This window comes from Bombina bombina, chromosome 1 (genome assembly GCF_027579735.1).
Source record: "Bombina bombina isolate aBomBom1 chromosome 1, aBomBom1.pri, whole genome shotgun sequence".
NCBI classification, from domain to species: Eukaryota; Metazoa; Chordata; class Amphibia; order Anura; family Bombinatoridae; genus Bombina; species Bombina bombina.
The window spans coordinates 19,291,189-19,313,688 of NC_069499.1; the positions used below are offsets into that span (position 1 = coordinate 19,291,189).

A 22,500-nucleotide genomic window follows, 5' to 3' on the forward strand; every position below is an offset into this window, starting at 1 on the left:
AGCTAAAGAGAGTGAGACATACAGAATACGCTAAAGAGAGTGAGACATACAGAATAAGCTAAAGAGAGTGAGACATACAGAATAAGCTAAAGAGAGTGAGACATACAGAATACGCTAAAGAGAGTGAGACATACAGAATACGCTAAAGAGAGTGAGACATACAGAATACGCTAAAGAGAGTGAGACATACAGAATAAGCTAAAGAGAGTGAGACATACAGAATAAGCTAAAGAGAGAGTGAGACATACAGAATAAGCTAAAGAGAGAGTGAGACATACAGAATACGCTAAAGAGAGTGAGACATACAGAATACGCTAAAGAGAGTGAGACATACAGAATAAGCTAAAGAGAGTGAGACATACAGAATAAGCTAAAGAGAGAGTGAGACATACAGAATAAGCTAAAGAGAGAGTGAGACATACAGAATACGCTAAAGAGAGAGTGAGACATACAGAATACGCTAAAGAGAGAGTGAGACATACAGAATACGCTAAAGAGAGTGAGACATACAGAATACGCTAAAGAGAGTGAGACATACAGAATAAGCTAAAGAGAGAGTGAGACATACAGAATAAGCTAAAGAGAGAGTGAGACATACAGAATAAGCTAAAGAGAGAGTGAGACATACAGAATAAGCTAAAGAGAGAGTGAGACATACAGAATAAGCTAAAGAGAGTGAGACATACAGAATAAGCTAAAGAGAGTGAGACATACAGAATAAGCTAAAGAGAGTGAGACATACAGAATAAGCTAAAGAGAGTGAGACATACAGAATAAGCTAAAGAGAGAGTGAGACATACAGAATAAGCTAAAGAGAGAGTGAGACATACAGAATAAGCTAAAGAGAGAGTGAGACATACAGAATAAGCTAAAGAGAGTGAGACATACAGAATAAGCTAAAGAGAGTGAGACATACAGAATAAGCTAAAGAGAGTGAGACATACAGAATAAGCTAAAGAGAGTGAGACATACAGAATAAGCTAAAGAGAGTGAGACATACAGAATAAGCTAAAGAGAGAGAGACATACAGAATACGCTAAAGAGAGTGAGACATACAGAATAAGCTAAAGAGAGAGTGAGACATACAGAATACGCTAAAGAGAGAGTGAGACATACAGAATACGCTAAAGAGAGTGAGACATACAGAATAATCTAAAGAGAGAGTGAGACATACAGAATACGCTAAAGAGAGTGAGACATACAGAATACGCTAAAGAGAGTGAGACATACAGAATAAGCTAAAGAGAGTGAGACATACAGAATACGCTAAAGAGAGTGAGACATACAGAATAATCTAAAGAGAGTGAGACATACAGAATAATCTAAAGAGAGTGAGACATACAGAATACGCTAAAGAGAGTGAGACATACAGAATACGCTAAAGAGAGTGAGACATACAGAATACGCTAAAGAGAAAGACATACAGAATAAGCTAAAGAGAGTGAGACATACAGAATACGCTAAAGAGAGTGAGACATACAGAATACGCTAAAGAGAGTGAGACATACAGAATACGCTAAAGAGAGTGAGACATACAGAATACGCTAAAGAGAGAGAGGGAAATGGACATGGCCTGGATAAAACAGCAATGTAAGAAAGTTTAACTTGATCTACACACAACAATCAGAAATGAGAAGCCAGAAGTAAACATTTTGGAGGTTATGGCCACCAACAGAATGAGCTGCAGTGAGAGGCAACCAGATGGATTTTATTTTTATATTACAATCTGAAAAAACTGGGAGCCCCACCAAAAGAATGGAGATGAGAGGATACCAGATGGAACAGAAATTATTTTACTTCACATACATAAAAATGAAGAAAAAAAAAAAAAAATTGATATTCCCCAAAACAGCATTTTCAGATAAGTAAAAAAAAAAACCCATTTAACCTGCTGGTTAGAAAACACCTTATGGATCACACACCATAGGGAGGAGAACATAATATGCACGTGGGATTTTATAAAATCAGAGAATGACCAGGTTTGCCTGACTTTGATCTGCTGTGCACGTGCACAGGTCAGACTACATGTATGATGAGGTCCTATTATGCATTAATTAGGGAAGCCCCTGCCCCTAGGTTCTGCACGCTATGGATGGTTTATTTCTGTACACTGCTTGGCTAATACTTTTAATTTGTGACCATTCCCTTGTGGATCTAGCCAGCAACAAACACATCATTTCTAGGGATAGTTTAGCACAAGTACAAATAGTGTATTCTGGGCAAATAGAAATGTAGTTATTAAGCATTTTAAGCCTAAAGGACAAAATATTTTTAGAAAAGTATTAAGAGAACAAGACATACAGCACCGGGAGCAGCTTAAACACTAACTAGCTTTCCTCTCCTAGTGAACCAGAAGCAGGATAGGCCCAGCTCCAGCAGAACACAGGCTATTACTTCATCCTAACTCCAACTTAACCTACCAAGGCCGGTATAAGCCCAGCTAAAGCAGAACACAGAATTACTGATCAGCTCTAACATACAACTTAACCTACTAAGGCCGGTATAAGACCAGCTCCAGAAGAACACAGGCTATTACTTCATCCTAACTCCAACTTAACCTACCAAGGCCGGTATAAGCCCAGCTAAAGCAGAACACAGAATTACTGATCAGCTCTAACATACAACTTAACCTACTAAGGCCGGTATAAGCCCAGCTCCAGAAGAACACAGGCTATTACTTCATCCTAACTCCAACTTAACCTACCAAGGCCGGTATAAGCCCAGCTCCAGCAGAACACAGCCTATTACTTCATCCTAACTCCAACTTAACCTACCAAGGCCGGTATAAGCCCAGCTCCAGCAGAACACAGCCTATTACTTCATCCTAACTCCAACTTAACCTACCAAGGCCGGTATAAGCCCAGCTCCAGCAGAACACAGCCTATTACTTCATCCTAACTCCAACTTAACCTACCAAGGCCGGTATAAGCCCAGCTCCAGCAGAACACTGAATTACTGATCAGCTCTAACATACAACTTAACCTACCAAGGCTGGTATAAGCCTAGCTCCAGCAGAACACTGAATTACTGATCAGCTCTAACATACAACTTAACCTACCAAGGCCGGTATAAGCCCAGCTCCAGTAAACACAGAATTATTACTGATCACTAACATACAACTTAACCTACCAAGGCCGGTATAAGCTCAGTTCCAGCAGAACACTGAATTACTGATCCGCTATAACATACAACTTAACCTACCAAGGCCGGTGTAAGCCCAGCTCCAGCAGAACACAGAATAACTGATCAGCTCTAACATACAACTTAACCTACTAAGGCCGGTATAAGCCCAGCTCCAGCAGAACACAGAATTATTACTGATCAGCTCTAACATACAACTTAACCTACTAAGGCCGGTATAAGCCCAGCTCCAGCAGAACACAGAATTATTACTGATCAGCTCTAACATACAACTTAACCTAATAAGGCCGGTATAAGCCCAGCTCCAGAAGAACACAGAATTATTACTGATCCGCTCTAACATACAACTTAACCTAATAAGGCCGGTATAAGCCCAGCTCCAGAAGAACACAGAATTACTGATCCGCTCTAACATACAACTTAACCTACTAAGGCCGGTATAAGCCCAGCTCCAGAAGAACACAGAATAACTGATCAGCTCTAACATACAACTTAACCTACTAAGGCCGGTATAAGCCCAGCTCCAGAAAAAAACAGAATTACTGATCAGCTCTAACATACAACTTAACCTACTAAGGCCGGTATAAGCCCAGCTCCAGCAGAACACAGAATTACTGATCAGCTCTAACATACAACTTAACCTACTAAGGCCGGTATAAGCCCAGCTCCAGAAGAACACAGAATTACTGATCAGCTCTAACATACAACTTAACCTAATAAGGCCGGTATAAGCCCAGCTCCAGAAGAACACAGAATTACTGATCAGCTCTAACATACAACTTAACCTACTAAGGCCGGTATAAGCCCAGCTCCAGCAGAACACAGAATTACTGATCAGCTATAACATACAACTTAACCTACTAAGGCCGGTATAAGCCCAGCTCCAGAAGAACACAGAATTACTGATCAGCTCTAACATACAAATTAACCTAATAAGGCCGGTATAAGCCCAGCTCCAGCAGAACACAGAATTACTGATCAGCTCTAACATACAACTTAACCTAATAAGGCCGGTATAAGCCCAGCTCCAGCAGAACACAGAATTATTACTGATCAGCTCTAACATACAACTTAACCTAATAAGGCCGGTATAAGCCCAGCTCCAGCAGAACACAGAATTATTACTGATCAGCTCTAACATACAACTTAACCTAATAAGGCCGGTATAAGCCCAGCTCCAGCAGAACACAGAATTACTGATCAGCTCTAACATACAACTTAACCTAATAAGGCCAGTATAAGCCCAGCTCCAGCAGAACACTGAATTACTGATCAGCTCTAACATACAACTTAACCTAATAAGGCCGGTATAAGCCCAGCTCCAGCAGAACACAGAATTATTACTGATCAGCTCTAACATACAACTTAACCTACCAAGGCCGGTATAAGCCCAGCTCCAGCAGAACATTGAATTATTACTGATCAGCTCTAACATACAATTTAACCTAATAAGGCCGGTATAAGCCCAGCTCCAGCAGAACACTGAATTACTGATCCGCTCTAACATACAACTTAACCTAATAAGGCCGGTATAAGCCCAGCTCCAGAAGAACACAGAATTACTGATCAGCTCTAACATACAACTTAACCTACCAAGGCCGGTATAAGCCCAGCTCCAGCAGAACACAGAATTATTACTGATCACTCTAACATACAACTTAACCTACCAAGGCCGGTATAAGCCCAGCTCCAGCAGAACACTGAATTATTACTGATCAGCTCTAACATACAACTTAACCTAATAAGGCCGGTATAAGCCCAGCTCCAGCAGAACACTGAATTACTGATCCGCTCTAACATACAACTTAACCAACTAAGGCCGGTATAAGCCCAGCTCCAGAAGAACACAGAATTACTGATCAGCTCTAATATACAACTTAACCTACCAAGGCCGGTATAAGCCCAGCTCCAGCAGAACACAGAATTATTACTGATCAGCTCTAACATACAACTTAACCTACCAAGGCCGGTATAAGCCCAGCTCCAGCAGAACACTGAATTATTACTGATCACTCTAACATACAACTTAACCTACCAAGGCCGGTATAAGCCCAGCTCCAGCAGAACACAGAATTATTACTGATCAGCTCTAACATACAACTTAACCTACCAAGGCCGGTATAAGCCCAGCTCCAGCAGAACACTGAATTATTACTGATCAGCTCTAACATACAACTTAACCTACCAAGGCCGGTATAAGCCCAGCTCCAGCAGAACACAGAATTATTACTGATCACTCTAACATACAACTTGACCTACCAAGGCCTTCACCCTGAAGGCAGCAACATACCAACTACCCCTTGCGTGCTCCAATTCTTTTCTTTAGGTAACATATACAGAGCAGAGGACTGATTGAGCAAATAAAACAAACTACCAGATTACATACACACATGCAAACATTTAGGCACCCCTGAAAATGTCCATGATTTTCATTTATAAATAATTGGGTGTTTGGATCAGCAATTTAATTTTGATCTATCAAATAACTGAAGGACACAGTAATATTTCAGTAGTGAAATGAGATTATTGCATTAACAGAAAATGTGCAATATGCATCAAAACGAAATTAGGTGCATACATTTGGGCACCCTTGTCATTTTGTTGATTTGAATACCTGTAACTACCTAGCACTGATTAATTGGAACACACAATTGGTTTGGTGAGCCCATTAAGCCTTGAACTTCACAGACAGGTGCATCCAATCATGAGAAAAGGTATTTAAGGTGACCAATTGCAAGATGTTGTTCTTGGACTCTTCTCTGAAGAGTGGCAACATGGGGGCCTCAAAACAACTCTCAAATGACCTGAAAACAAAGATTGCTCAACATTATAGTTTAGGGAAAGGCTACAAAAAGCTATTGCAGAGATTTAAGCAGTCAGTGTCCACTGTGAGTAACATAGTGCGGAAATGGAAGACCACAGACACAATTCTTGTTAAGGCCAGAAGTGGCAGGTCAAGTAAAATATCGGAAAGGCAAAGGATGGTGAGAACGGTCAAAAACAGCCCACAGACCACCTCCAAAGACCTACAACATCATTTTGCTGCAGATGGTGTCACTGTGCATCATTCAACAATTCAGCACACTTTACACAAGGAGAAGCTGCATGGTAGAGTGATACAGAAGAAGCCTTTTCTGCACACACGCCAAAAACACAAGCTTGAGGTATGCAAACGCACATTTGGACAAGCCAGGTGCTGTGGACTGATGAAACAAAGATTGAGTTATTTGGTCATAACAAGAAGTGTTATGCATGGTGGCAAAAGAACACAGCGTTCCAAGACAAACACTTGCTACCCACGGTAAAATTTGGTGGATGTTCCATCGTGCTGTGGGGTTGAGTGGCCAGTGCAGATACTGGGAATCTTGCTAAAGTTGAGGGTCGCATAGATACCACTCAATATCAGCAGATACTTGAGAATAATGTTGAAGAATCAGTCACAAAGTTGATGTTACGCCGGAGCTGGATAGTTCAACAAGACAACGACCCAAAACACTGCTTAAAATCTACTCTGACATTTATGCAGAGGAACAAGTACAATGTTCTGGAATGGCCATCCTAGTCCCCAGACCTGAATATCATTGAAAATCTGTAGGGTGATTTGAAGCGGGCTGTCCATGCTCGGCAACCATAACCCTAACTGAAATGTTTTGTAAGGAGGAATGGTCCAAAATACCTTCATCCGGAATCCAGACACTCATTACAGGCTATAGGAAGCGTCTAGAGGCTGTTATTTCTGCTAAAGGAGGCTCTACTAAATATTGATGCAACATTTCTGTTGGGGTGCCCCAATTTATGCACCTGTCTAATTTCATTTTGATGCATATAGCACATTTTCTGTTAATCCAATAAACCTCATTTCACTACTGTAATATTACTATTTCCTTCAGTTTTTTGATAGATCAAAATTAAATTGCTGATCCAAACACCCAATTATGTATAAATGAAAATCATGGAAATTGTCAGGGGTGCCTAAACGTTTGCATACAACTGTATATTTATATATATATATATATATATATATATATATATATATCACTAGAGGATTGCACTCCAAGCAAACAGGTGATCCAATGCCCTGGGTGCAGCAAAGCAGGCAAACAGACATATAGAAGAAAGCGCACTTCAAGGGATCCTTAAACAGGCACTTTTATTCAGTGAACGTTTTCGGACATAATATAGTCCTCAGACCAAAAAAAAAATCCTTTAATATATATATATATATATATATATATATATATATATATATATATATATATATATATATATATATATATATATATCATCACAATATCATTATTTCTTAGTAAAGTTTCTCCACATTAAAATGTTCTACATAAAGACCCAGCAAATGCTGTATAGAATGATCATGTAAAAATACTCACTTGCATTCCCCAGGCACAGTACAGCCACCATGGAGCAGGTCACAGCCCTGTTTACATATAGCTGTAAGCAGAAAGCAAAAGGTATCAGTATCAGGAACTGCTTTGTCATGTGACCAGCATCTTAAACAGTGGACTACACCTAAACATTCTAAATCAAGATGATATCGTTGGAATTTTGTTTATACTTGGAGGGTGAACAAATGCTAGAAACACTACTAGCTATAATGATAAATGCTGAGCTTTTATTTCAAATGAGCAATATATGTTAGTCAGATATATTTGTACACCATTATTTTCGTTTCCACCTTGGTACAATGAAGTGCGTTGTGATAGCCAAGCTCAGAATAATATAACAGTACGACAGGATCAGTGCACACATTTGTAATCATGAGATCAGAATATTCTCCTCATTAGTTAAGACATATTTTGTATTTTATTCTGAGACGTGGAGGGCCAGATGAAGTGAACTAGGTGCTAGTGTATTGGGCCTTCAGTTAGAAAAGTCTAATCTTGCATTATAGAATAGTAGACAGAATTTCAGTAGTAAATTACCTTGTTTACAATCCATCCCCATCCAACCATCCATACACGCTTTGTTTCCATACTGGTCACAAGTGTAATGTCCAACAAAGTCATCTCTGGGTCGGCACAGTTTATTGCACATTGCACCATAGTAATTCTCATCACATTTTACTCGTATCTTGAATTCAAAGTGAGCAACATGTCCATTGAGAAGTAATGGTGTCCACTGGTCGTCAGGATTTATCACTCCAGCATGGGTCACTCTATCAATCAACTGGCTGTCATCTAGAAAATCCAGAAATGATTCTATTAGCAAACGGTATGAAAATCAAATCCCTTTTACTCCAATAAATATACCCTCTGGTTTGCTTACTCTGTTAACCTGTTTTACATGCTAAAGAATTTAAACAACCGCATAAACAATTAGGCAGTACATTTTAAAAAACAATGACCTCCACAGTAAAACTGGAAGTGCACCGTATTTTTATTGTATTGCCAAATGAAAATATGGTTTCAATGCTGTACTTTATTTATATAGACAGGAACACTATTAACAGGTTGAAAAATGGATGAAGAGAGGTTTAAGTTAAAGCTATTTATTCTGTTTTTAAAACTAACAGTAATCATGTGCTTGTGCAGTACTAGTATACTGTACATAAAAGCTTATTGTCTTAAACCAAAACTCCTACCGCTGGACGTGAAACAACCATATAAATAAACACTAAAGTTTTTTTCTTTCTTTGTTTATTCTCTGTACCAGAAAAATGATTATTTGCCATATTAGCTTAATCCCTTGCAATGTGTTCCAACCAATGGGATAAAAAGGTATTTGAACCAAGAACCTTGTCTAACCAAATCGAAGTACACAATCCTACCAGAGCTAAGCATGTGCCCTAAAAAAAAAAAATGTCCAACATAAGAATAAAGCAAAATTCATTTGTCAAAAGTTTTACACAGATAAAAAAAAAAGAACTTCCAGAAAATATTGTATTCAAATCAGAAAATATATTAAAGGGACATAATCCTGATATGCTAGATCACTTGAAAGTGGTGCATCATAACTGTAAAAAGCTGACATAAAAAAATCAATAATGTCATATGTACAAAGGGAAGAGATTTTAGTTAAAAGTCTTTAGCTCACCAATGTAAGTGCTCTGTGAAGTTAGAGCAGCTGTAAAGTTGCAAGTTGGAAAAAAAGTAAACAAAAAACAAAACAAAATTATGCTTACCTGATAATTTCCTTTTCATCTGTATGAGGAGAGTCCACGGCTTCATTCCTTACTTGTAGGAATACAGAACCTGGCCTCCAGGAGGAGGCAAAGACACCCCAGCCAAAGGCTTAAATACCTCCCCCACTCCCCTCATCCCCCAGTCATTCTGCCGAGACAACAAGGAACAGTAGGAGAAATATCAGGGTATAAAAGGTGCCAGAAAAACAAAAAATTTTGGTCCGCCCAACCGGAGAAGACGGGCAAGAGCAGTCGACTCTCCTCATACAGATGGAAAGGAAATGATCAGGTAAGCATAAATTATGTTTTCCATCTTAATATGAGGAGAGTCCACGGCTTCATTCCTTACTTGTGAGAAACATATACCCAAGCTCTAGAGGACATTGAATGAACGGGAGGGTAACAAGATAGGCAGACCCTTTTCTGAGGGCACCGCAGCCTGCAAAACCCTGCTCCCAAAAGCCGCTTCAGCCGAAGCCAAATTTTTACATATTTGACGTTTTTGAAGAAGAAAAAATATGTAAGGTAGACCAGGTAGAATCCCTACAATTCTGATTGCTAAATGCCTCGTTTTCAAACCCCAAGAGGGAGCCACAGCTCTAGATGAATAAGTCTTAAGCCTCTGAGGAGGCTTGCGTCCTGCTGAATCTGTAAGCTAAGCAAATAAGCTCCTCCACCAGAAAAAAAAAAACAAGGAAGTGGCCAAAGCTTTGGGCCCCTTACACTTCTCAGAACAGACACACCGCAAAGAAGATGTTTGACAAAAACTCCCTAGTAGCGTGAAGATAGAACTTCAAGGCCCGAACCACATCCAAGTTATGAAATAACCCCTCCTTCGAAAGGAGGAGGATTAGGACACAAGGAAGGAACCACGTTCTCATGATAGATATTGTGATATGAAACAACCATAGGAAGAAAACTAACCCAGAGAACAGCCCTAGCCATATGAAAACTAGGTAAGGGTCCTGACCTTGCAAGACAGCCAACTCAGAAAATCTGTGGGCTGAAGCAATAACCAATAGAAAAAAGAAAATCTTTCAAACAGAAAGATTTAACATCAACTCTATGCATAGGCCCAAACAGAGCCATCTGCAAAACTTTAGAACAAAAAGTAAACCCCAGAGAGGAGTACTGAATCTAAACACAGGCCTGAACTAAGCAAAACTGACATCTGGAAGCTCGTAAGACTCCCGAGCAGTAAGATAGACAGGACCTAAAACTATCCCCTAAGGGAGCTACAGAGGGCCCTTTCCCCAGAACATCCTGGAGAAAAGAAAGGATTCCTTAAAAAAAACCTGGCCTTATGTCAGGAGAATCCCCGCTCCACATACTATAAGTAGTAAGTCCTGCACCCCTTATGATAGAAGCGACTATACCCCGGCCTAAGAACTAAGCCGAGAGAACAACACTCCATCACAAAAACCTCTCTTGGTTAAGGCTAAGTGGACAATTCCACGCAGTTAACCCCAGAGAGTTACAGAAGTGAAGAACACAAGGATCCTGCACCCGCAGGTACCTGAATAAGGTCCATAAAGGCAAAGCACTGGAACTAAGACCTAACTCTAAATGAAGCAAATCGTCTCACTGACGTCTGCTCCTGCTAAGATCGACCCTCCACCACAAAGAGTGATATGGCTGAAGAGAAAAAGGTTAAAATAACCCCTCTAAGGAAAACAAGAATTCTAGCATAAGCAGACTGAAAATCCTGGAGCCCCCCCCCCCCCCGGGAGCAAACCCACCTTCTGCTACAGAAGCGGAGGAGGTAACCTGCTCCTCGAAAGTCTTAAAAAAGACTGCTCCCGCAGGAGTCAACTCCAAGCCTCAGCTTGCTAGGCAGGGTAGCAATCCCTTAGGCCACTTAGTCATGCTAAAGAATACGCTCATAGAACGGGTCGGTGGCGACAAGCCGATGTGGGCTTCCACCCACCACGAGACCCCCCCAATAAGCAGGAGGAACTCTCATTCTTCAAAAGGGGGTCTCCCCACTAAGAGCCGAATGCTTGTTGAGGAACCAAAGGAATAAATCGGAAGGAAACTCCCGCGGACCTCCCTAGGACACTCTCTCCCACGGACAGGTCCAAACCGTTCCTGGAGAAGAGAAAATTTTCTCCGAACAAGGAGATCTGAATGGAACACTGGAAATTTATTTCCCCCACCGGTAATCCATGTAAGACTGTTTAAGGCCGAAACACCAATATCATGTCGAACTCACGGCCTCGGCAGTGTCTATCACTCACCACCCCCACGTCACAAAGACCAGAAGGGGGCTGGAGGACATGACACAAATGGAAAGTTTGCAAGAACTCCGGATTAACAGAAAGCTGCCGCAGCAGGATTCAACGCCAAGCCTTCAGCTCACTAGGTAGGGTATCTTGGAACAAAACAGCATCCAGATCCACCCTGGTATCGACACCAGCAACTCAGGTCTCGCTCCAACTCAGAGGATCAAAAAGACACGGGAAAATCCCTAAAAGTCTCTAGCAGGCTAAGGTAAGAAACCCAGAAGGGCCGAGAACCGGGAACTACAGAAAAGTCTGGAAGCAGGATACTGCCACCTGAAAACCCAGATCCCGAGAAGGATCAGAACTAGGTTTACTGAAAAATATGATTCCCAAGAACTGAAGGGAGAACCTTACGTTCTCCAGCGAAAGAAGAACCGATAAGCTCCGCATCCATATCATAGAACCCAAGTAGGATGGGAAGACCCTCCCCTTATTAGGGTATGCACCAACAGCGGAAGAAAAATCTCACAGTGAGAAATATACCGGAACAAAGACTCCAAAGGTCCCTAGTCTTCCATGACCAGACAAAGTGTCCAGAAAGGAAACCTATTTCTGGTCTCTATGACCCCTAGATCCATATGATCCAGTACCAAGCACCCATTCCAGGTAATACCTAAACAGGTCCGGTCTGTTAACTAGGATAGATGGGCCTGCTGTACGTAAACCGGAATCTAGAAGAAAAAAAAAACCTTTTCCTAAGTAGAGCGAAGGAAAACAGACCTAGCTAGTGTCCACAACAGGTCTTGCCTGTCATCTATGATACGACATATCTTCCAGAACACTCCAGTATACTAAAAAGGAAAACTTCATAGTTCCATCAAATTAATTAAGCTCCAAGGCTTAAAATGTCCTCTAAAATATTGGGGGGGGGGCAACTATCAACCCGAGCTCCAACCTCTCGACCATCAAAGTTGATAGGGTCAAAATCCCATGCGACGAAAAGTCTAAGAAGAGTTTCTACAACAATCCAGAGTTCAAAATAAACTATCTGGTACGGAACCAAAAACAGGTCCTGACTGTTATACGACACAATCCCCCATAGCGCCCAGAACTGGGATTATAAATACACATAAAAAAGCAAAAAGGTAAAATCAAGACAAGGAATATACCATCCTCCACTCGTGTAGTTAAGATCGTTATCTGATTTAGAGTACAGAGAGTCAACTGACAGAGCAGTACTGGAAGTCTCTAACATCGCAAATGCAGGCGTGCCAATCTAAATCTAAATGCTAAGCCCTCCGCAGACGGAGGACCCAAGTCAGCAGATTCCGAACCTGGAAGTTCTCTCTCTAAAGCTTCAGAGGGAACCACATCCCCAGAGGACTGATCAGACACCAAATTGTCTCGGGCAGGAGAGCACGGACTAACCCCTCGCTTGCGCGTAGAAGGAATAGGTAACTTTGCTAAGGCAGAAGAAAATGCTATGCGGAAGTGCCTAGTAACTTCTGGTGGAAACAAACCCCTTACAGGTCAAGGGGGGGGGTGAAAATTGCGTATGTAGGAACAGTATCAAGGGAACACACCTCGCTGGCCGAAAAGTCCTCAGAGGCGGACAGCTCAGTGGTCTCTAGCATCCCAAGATTGATTGATGAGAACACTCAATTGTGGCATGCGGAACATAATTGAGCGGGCTTGATTACCATGGCCTCCTCACAATATACACAGGTATCAAATTCTGTATCGGAGGGATCCCCCTCTAAAATATCAAAAAAATAGAAAGGAAAAACAACTGGCACCTTACACCCCCAATGGATGGGGGACTTACCACCTCCTATGACCCTGACAGATAGAGAAGCTCCTCTCCGCAGACATCCGTTCAAGAATCTCAAGTGGTGAAAAAAGAAAAACGTGACCGATCCTGGTCACATGGTACTCATGCAGGACCTGCCCCTGCTAAAGTAAAAGCGCACCATCTTAGCTAAAGAAAACTGCACAGCTCTCCAAATGAAAGAACCTGTATGTTCCGTACAAGCCTGAAGCCCAGACCTTCGTAAACATAAGCAGTAGAAATCACATAAATATGATTAAAAGAAAAAAAAAAAAAACTACTGTTCAATAATCCCCTCAGGAGATATTAACCCTTGATTCCATAAAGATAAAAGGAGTCCCACTGTGACCCTGTCTTCTTATCGTTAACATGTGTGTAAAGTAATGAAACGATCTTACCGGAATCTATGCCGTGGAACAGTAACACGGTCCTTCAAGTTTGACAGATTGTAGCAGCGCTTCTGACATGGACTTGAGTGAAGTAAGCAGGCAGCGAAACTCGTCAATGCCGATTGCTTAAGGAGCTGTTAATAATGAGTCTGGATGGGTTCGCAGAAAGACTCTCCCTGCATCTCCAGACTCTAACTTCCGTCAATGCTCTCACTGAGAGGCTAACAAGACTACTTAAAACTCCAGTCCCATCTCGAAGAGTACTACCCTCCAAAAGGAACTACTCCAAAATCTCCCGACACTTCTCTGCCAACCTCCTGTGACGAAATGGCAAAGAATGACCGAGGATGAGGGGAGTGGGGGAGGTATTTAAGCCTTTGGCTGGGGTGTCTTTGCCTCCTCCAGGTGGCCAGGTTCTGTATTCCCACAAGTAAGGAATGAAGCCATGGACTCTCCTCATATTAAGATGGAAAAACAAATAGCCAATCAGCATCAGCAGTGCTGAGGTCTTTCATTGCTGTGATCTCATGAGATTTCACAGTCAACTTCCTTAAACTGAATAGTTAAATAACATGATTGAGCCTGCACGACAGATGCACACTCCCTTGCAAGTCCTGGGACTAGATTTCTTTACAATGGGGTGTGAATACTTAGGAAATGTTAAAGTAAATATTTCCCTTTTTTTACATAGAGATGTTCAGGTGATATTTTCTAGTCAGCTTTTTACAGTTATGCTGCATCACTTTCAAATGCTTAAACATTTGGGTATCATGTCCCTTTAACTGGGCAAAAAGGAAAAAAAAAAGTTTTATTTTGGTTTTTCTATTGGAAAATAATGTAGTAAAACAAACAAAACAAAAAATGATCTGCCATGTTAAAGATGTAATCTCTCTCTCAGTGGCGGTGTACTTTCATTAAGCAAAAGATCTGTGGACATTCTGTAGTTACAATAAAGCTATTTAAATTTATATTGGAAGTTTAAGCACAAAATTATTATTTTATTTTTAAATTATATTTGCAGCGTTCTCCACATAAAATGTTGCCAGCAGGGTGCATTATAAGTAGCTGGGTGGGGGCAGTGTAGTACTTTGCATGATTATAACAATTTCTGTTATTCATAAAAGTATTAATTTCATCATTTTAAAAAAAAATGTATTAATTGATCATCTATGCAACAAACATTTAATATTGGCTTAAATTTTAGTTAGGTGGTCAGTAAAAATCGGACCGGTGTTGTGCCCATTAAATAGTCCTCGGGGAGAAGACTATTGTTCTTTAATAATATTAGGTAAATATTCTGAAAGTATTTTGAATTAAAGTAATTTATTATTCTTCTATGTACCAGGTGCATTCATGCCAGATGGTGGTTGGCAGCTACATCCATATGCCGCTCCTGACGGGCACAATGCTCAGAAGGGAAAACTCACGCTACAGCAATTTACGTCCCTTTAAGTGACACAAAGGGTTTATTTATGCAAACCTCCACCAATGTGTTTACATTTCTTAACTAGGCAACTGAACTGAGCCATAAGCAACAGTAATCTGTTTATTTGCTAAAACTAGTTTTTTTCTTCAAGGTGCTGTATTTTACACAGCGGCTGCAGAACTTAAATTTTCATCTTAAAGTAGAGGACAGGGTAAATGCCAGCACCAGGAACATGCTTAAGCAGTTACACGTGGGTATCTCATGCCTATGTACCTGGCAACACCAGTGACCAAACGATATTAAATTAAAAGTAATGTTTCTGAGCAGAATGAGCACTATATGCCTGAGAAAAAAATGTCACCAACATTAGCTTCATCCAATGTCAACAAATAAACCAAACCACAATGTATGTATATGTATATATATATATATATATATATATATATATATATATATATATATATATACACACACACACACACGTGAATGTGTGTGTATGTATGAATGTATGTGTGTGTATTTATGAGTTTGTGTGTGTATGTATGTATGTATGTGTGCGTGCGTGTATATGTGTGTGAATGTGTATGAATGTGTGTGAGTGAGAGAGTGAGAGAAAGAGAGAGAGTGTGTGTGAGAGAACGTCTGTGTGTGTGTGAATGTATGAGAGTGTGAGAATGTGTGTGAGTGTGTTTGTGAATGTGTGTGAGTGTGAATGTGTGTGTGTGAGAATGTGTGTGAGTGTGAATGTGTGTGTGTGAGAATGTGTGTGTGTGAGAATGTGTGTGTGTGAGAATGTGTGTGTGTGAGAATGTGTGTGTGTGAGAATGTGTGTGTGTGTGTGTGTGAGAATGTGTGTGTGTGTGTGTGTGTGTGAATGTGTGTGTGTGTGTGTGTGTGTGTGTGTGTGTGAGAGAATGTGTGTGAATGTGTGTGCGTGTGAGAATGTGTGTGTGTGTGTGAGAATGTGTGTGTGTGTATGTAAATGTGTGAGTGAGAATGTGTGTGTGTGAATGTGTGTGAGAGAATGTGTGTGAATGTGTGTGAGAATGTGTGTGTGTGTGTGTGTGTGTGTGTGTGTGAGAATGTGTGTGTGAGAATGTGTGTGTGTGTATGTAAATGTGTGTGTGTGTGTGAATGTGTGTGTGTGAATGTGTGTGTGTGAATGTGTGTGTGTGAATGTGTGTGTGTGTGAATGTGTGTGTGTGTGAATGTGTGTGTGTGTGAATGTGTGTGTGAGAGAATGTGTGTGAGAGAATGTGTGTGCGTATGAATGTGTGTGCATGTGTGTGTGTGTGTGAATGTGAGTGTGTGTGTGAATGTGAGTGTGTGTGTGAATGTGTAAATGTGAGTGTGTGTAAATGTGAGTGTGTGTAAATGTGAGTGTGTGTAAATGTGAGTGTGTGTAAATGTGTGTGTGTGAATGAGTGTGTGAGTGTGTGAATGTGAGTGTGTGTGAGTGTGTGTGAGTGTGAGTGTGTGTGTAAATGTGAGTGTGTGTAAATGTGAGTGTGTGTAAATGTGTGTGTGTGAATGAGTGTGTGAGTGTGTGAATGTGAGTGTGTGTGAGTGTGAGTGTGTGTGTGAATGTGAGTGTGTGTGAATGTGAGTGTGTGTGTGAATGTGAGTGTGTGTGAATGTGAGTGTGTGTGTGCGTGCGTGAATGTGAGTGTGTGCGTGCGTGAACACATGGCTTTACCGCAAACACTTGTAAGAAAAATCTGAAATTTTGAGGGAGATGATGATTTTTTTACTGTAAATGTATAAACATGTGCCTTGTGCACCAGTGACTCATTCACACAACTCTGTGCCTCGTGCACCAGTGACTCATTCACACAACTCTGTGCCTCGTGCACCAGTGACTCATTTACACAACTCTGTGCCTCGTACATCAGTGACTCATTTACATAACTGTGCCTTGTGCACCAGTGACTCATTTACACAACTCTGTGCCTTGTACATCAGTGACTCATTTACACAACTCTGTGCCTTGTACATCAGTGACTCATTTACACAACTCTGTGCCTTGTACATCAGTGACTCATTTACACAACTCTGTGCCTCGTGCACCAGTGACTCATTTACACAACTCTGTGCCTCGTGCACCAGTGACTCATTTACACAACTCTGTGCCTCGTGCACCAGTGACTCATTTACACAACTCTGTGCCTTGTGCACCAGTGACTCATTTACACAAACATGTGAGTGAGATATCCTTGTGTAAATTGCAATATAATATTCAATGAGATAGAACAACAATCTGACTATTGCCTCCCTCCAAGTTAATAAAGATAGTTTGGGCTCAATGTGTTTTGCACAAGTTATTCTTATCCAGTACAGTGACGCAGTAAGATGATTCAGCACAAGACAATTAGCTGTGATAAATTCACCAACAAACTCAGATCTGCGTATTATGTTTAGCACGTACATAAGTGTAGCACACCTCACTAAGTTATGGGCACCTCTGATCAAACACACAGGTCTATAAGATGCTAATTGTATCCTGTGGCTGTTATCAGAAGGAGATCCCATGAGACTTACATACATCACTGTCATATATGTAATATAATGTGAAGGGTTGTGACAACTAGATATATGTATGTAGTCTGTGCATGGTCACATAAGACTTACATACATATAATATAATGTGAAGGGTTGTGACAACTAGATATATGTATGTAGTCTGTGCATGGTCACATAAGACTTACATACATATAATATAATGTGAAGGGTTGTGACAACTAGATATATGTATGTAGTCTGTGCATGATCACATGAGAGACTTACATACATAAAATATAATGTGAAGGGTTGTGACAACTAGATATATGTATGTAGTCTGTGCATGATCACATAAGACTTACATACATGTAATATAATGTGAAGGGTTGTGACAACTAGATATATGTATGTAGTCTGTGCATGATAACATGAGAGACTTACATACATAAAATATAATGTGAAGGGTTGTGACAACTAGATATATGTATGTAGTCTGTGCATGATCACATAAGACTTACATACATGTAATATAATGTGACGGGTTGTGACAACTAGATATATGTATGTAGTCTGTGCATGATCACATGAGACTTACATACATGTAATATAATGTGAAGGGTTGTGACAACTAGATATATGTATGTAGTCTGTGCATGGTCACATGAGACTTACATACATGTAATATAATGTGAAGGGTTGTGACAACTAGATATATGTATGTAGTCTGTGCATGGTCACATGAGAGACTTACATACATGTAATATAATGTGAAGGGTTGTGACAACTAGATATATGTATGTAGTCTGTGCATGATCACATGAGACTTACATACATGTAATATAATGTGAAGGGTGGTGACAACTAGATATATGTATGTAGTCTGTGCATGGTCACATGAGAGACTTACATACATGTAATATAATGTGAAGGGTGGTGACAACTAGATATATGTATGTAGTCTGTGCATGGTCACATAAGACTTACATACATGTAATATAATGTGAAGGGTTGTGACAACTAGATATATGTATGTAGTCTGTGCATGGTCACATAAGACTTACATACATCACTGTCATACATGTAATATAATGTGAAGGATTGTGACAACTAGATATATGTATGTAGTCTGTGCATGGTCACATGAGAGACTTACATACATGTAATATAATGTGAAGGGTGGTGACAACTAGATATATGTATGTAGTCTGTGCATGATCACATGAGAGACTTACATACATGTAATATAATGTGAAGGGTTGTGACAACTAGATATATGTATGTAGTCTGTGCATGATCACATGAGAGACTTACATACATAAAATATAATGTGAAGGGTTGTGACAACTAGATATATGTATGTAGTCTGTGCATGATCACATGAGACTTACATACATGTAATATAATGTGAAGGGTTGTGACAACTAGATATATGTATGTAGTCTGTGCATGATCACATGAGAGACTTACATACATAAAATATAATGTGAAGGGTTGTGACAACTAGATATATGTATGTAGTCTGTGCATGATCACATGAGACTTACATACATGTAATATAATGTGAAGGGTTGTGACAACTAGATATATGTATGTAGTCTGTGCATGATCACATGAGAGACTTACATACATATAATATAATGTGAAGGGTTGTGACAACTAGATATATGTATGTAGTCTGTGCATGGTCACATGAGAGATTTACATATATGTAATATAATGTGAAGGGTTGTGACAACTAGATATATGTATGTAGTCTGTGCATGGTCACATGAGAGACTAACATACATATAATATAATGTGAAGGGTTGTGACAACTAGATATATGTATGTAGTCTGTGCATGATCACATGAGAGACTTACATACATGTAATATAATGTGAAGGGTTGTGACAACTAGATATATGTATGTAGTCTGTGCATGATCACATGAGAGACATACATATAATATAATGTGAAGGGTTGTGACAACTAGATATATGTATGTAGTCTGTGCATGATCACATGAGACTTACATACATGTAATATAATGTGAAGGGTTGTGACAACTAGATATATGTATGTAGTCTGTGCATGATCACATGAGAGACTTACATACATAAAATATAATGTGAAGGGTTGTGACAACTAGATATATGTATGTAGTCTGTGCATGATCACATGAGACTTACATACATGTAATATAATGTGAAGGGTTGTGACAACTAGATATATGTATGTAGTCTGTGCATGATCACATGAGAGACTTACATACATAAAATATAATGTGAAGGGTTGTGACAACTAGATATATGTATGTAGTCTGTGCATGATCACATGAGAGACTTACATACATATAATATAATGTGAAGGGTTGTGACAACTAGATATATGTATGTAGTCTGTGCATGATCACATGAGAGACTTACATACATATAATATAATGTGAAGGGTTGTGACAACTAGATATATGTATGTAGTCTGTGCATGGTCACATGAGAGACTTACATACATGTAATATAATGTGAAGGGTTGTGACAACTAGATATATGTATGTAGTCTGTGCATGATCACATGAGACTTACATACATGTAATATAATGTGAAGGGTGGTGACAACTAGATATATGTATGTAGTCTGTGCATGGTCACATGAGAGACTTACATACATGTAATATAATGTGAAGGGTGGTGACAACTAGATATATGTATGTAGTCTGTGCATGGTCACATAAGACTTACATACATGTAATATAATGTGAAGGGTTGTGACAACTAGATATATGTATGTAGTCTGTGCATGGTCACATAAGACTTACATACATCACTGTCATACATGTAATATAATGTGAAGGATTGTGACAACTAGATATATGTATGTAGTCTGTGCATGGTCACATGAGAGACTTACATACATGTAATATAATGTGAAGGGTGGTGACAACTAGATATATGTATGTAGTCTGTGCATGATCACATGAGAGACTTACATACATGTAATATAATGTGAAGGGTTGTGACAACTAGATATATGTATGTAGTCTGTGCATGGTCACATGAGAGACTTACATACATATAATATAATGTGAAGGGTTGTGACAACTAGATATATGTATGTAGTCTGTGCATGATCACATGAGACTTACATACATGTAATATAATGTGAAGGGTTGTGACAACTAGATATATGTATGTAGTCTGTGCATGATCACATGAGAGACTTACATACATAAAATATAATGTGAAGGGTTGTGACAACTAGATATATGTATGTAGTCTGTGCATGATCACATGAGACTTACATACATGTAATATAATGTGAAGGGTTGTGACAACTAGATATATGTATGTAGTCTGTGCATGATCACATGAGAGACTTACATACATATAATATAATGTGAAGGGTTGTGACAACTAGATATATGTATGTAGTCTGTGCATGGTCACATGAGAGATTTACATATATGTAATATAATGTGAAGGGTTGTGACAACTAGATATATGTATGTAGTCTGTGCATGGTCACATGAGAGACTAACATACATATAATATAATGTGAAGGGTTGTGACAACTAGATATATGTATGTAGTCTGTGCATGATCACATGAGAGACTTACATACATGTAATATAATGTGAAGGGTTGTGACAACTAGATATATGTATGTAGTCTGTGCATGATCACATGAGAGACATACATATAATATAATGTGAAGGGTTGTGACAACTAGATATATGTATGTAGTCTGTGCATGATCACATGAGACTTACATACATGTAATATAATGTGAAGGGTTGTGACAACTAGATATATGTATGTAGTCTGTGCATGATCACATGAGAGACTTACATACATAAAATATAATGTGAAGGGTTGTGACAACTAGATATATGTATGTAGTCTGTGCATGATCACATGAGACTTACATACATGTAATATAATGTGAAGGGTTGTGACAACTAGATATATGTATGTAGTCTGTGCATGATCACATGAGAGACTTACATACATAAAATATAATGTGAAGGGTTGTGACAACTAGATATATGTATGTAGTCTGTGCATGATCACATGAGAGACTTACATACATATAATATAATGTGAAGGGTTGTGACAACTAGATATATGTATGTAGTCTGTGCATGATCACATGAGAGACTTACATACATATAATATAATGTGAAGGGTTGTGACAACTAGATATATGTATGTAGTCTGTGCATGGTCACATGAGAGATTTACATATATGTAATATAATGTGAAGGGTTGTGACAACTAGATATATGTATGTAGTCTGTGCATGGTCACATGAGAGACTAACATACATATAATATAATGTGAAGGGTTGTGACAACTAGATATATGTATGTAGTCTGTGCATGATCACATGAGAGACTTACATACATGTAATATAATGTGAAGGGTTGTGACAACTAGATATATGTATGTAGTCTGTGCATGATCACATGAGACTTACATACATGTAATATAATGTGAAGGGTGGTGACAACTAGATATATGTATGTAGTCTGTGCATGATCACATGAGACTTACATACATATAATATAATGTGAAGGGTTGTGACAACTAGATATATGTATGTAGTCTGTGCATGATCACATGAGAGACTTACATACATGTAATATAATGTGAAGGGTTGTGACAACTAGATATATGTATGTAGTCTGTGCATGGTCACATGAGAGACTTACATACATGTAATATAATGTGAAGGGTGGTGACAACTAGATATATGTGTGTAGTCTGTGCATGATCACATGAGACTTACATACATGTAATATAATGTGAAGGGTTGTGACAACTAGATATATGTATGTAGTCTGTGCATGATCACATGAGAGACTTACATACATATAATATAAT

At 39.4% G+C, this 22,500-nt stretch overlaps 1 protein-coding gene across 2 annotated transcripts in view; it reads right to left on the reverse strand.

The window, feature by feature from the left end:
- Positions 1-22,500, reverse strand: part of JAG2 (jagged canonical Notch ligand 2) — a 228,822-nt gene that overhangs the window by 114,060 nt on the left and 92,262 nt on the right. For both annotated transcript variants that reach the window (XM_053697265.1, XM_053697266.1), the window contains exons 4-5: positions 8,079-8,333; positions 7,527-7,587 (exon numbers count right to left, since the gene is read on the reverse strand). In XM_053697265.1, the coding sequence (XP_053553240.1) occupies positions 7,527-7,587; positions 8,079-8,333 (316 nt within the window). The remainder of the gene's footprint in view (positions 1-7,526; positions 7,588-8,078; positions 8,334-22,500) is intronic.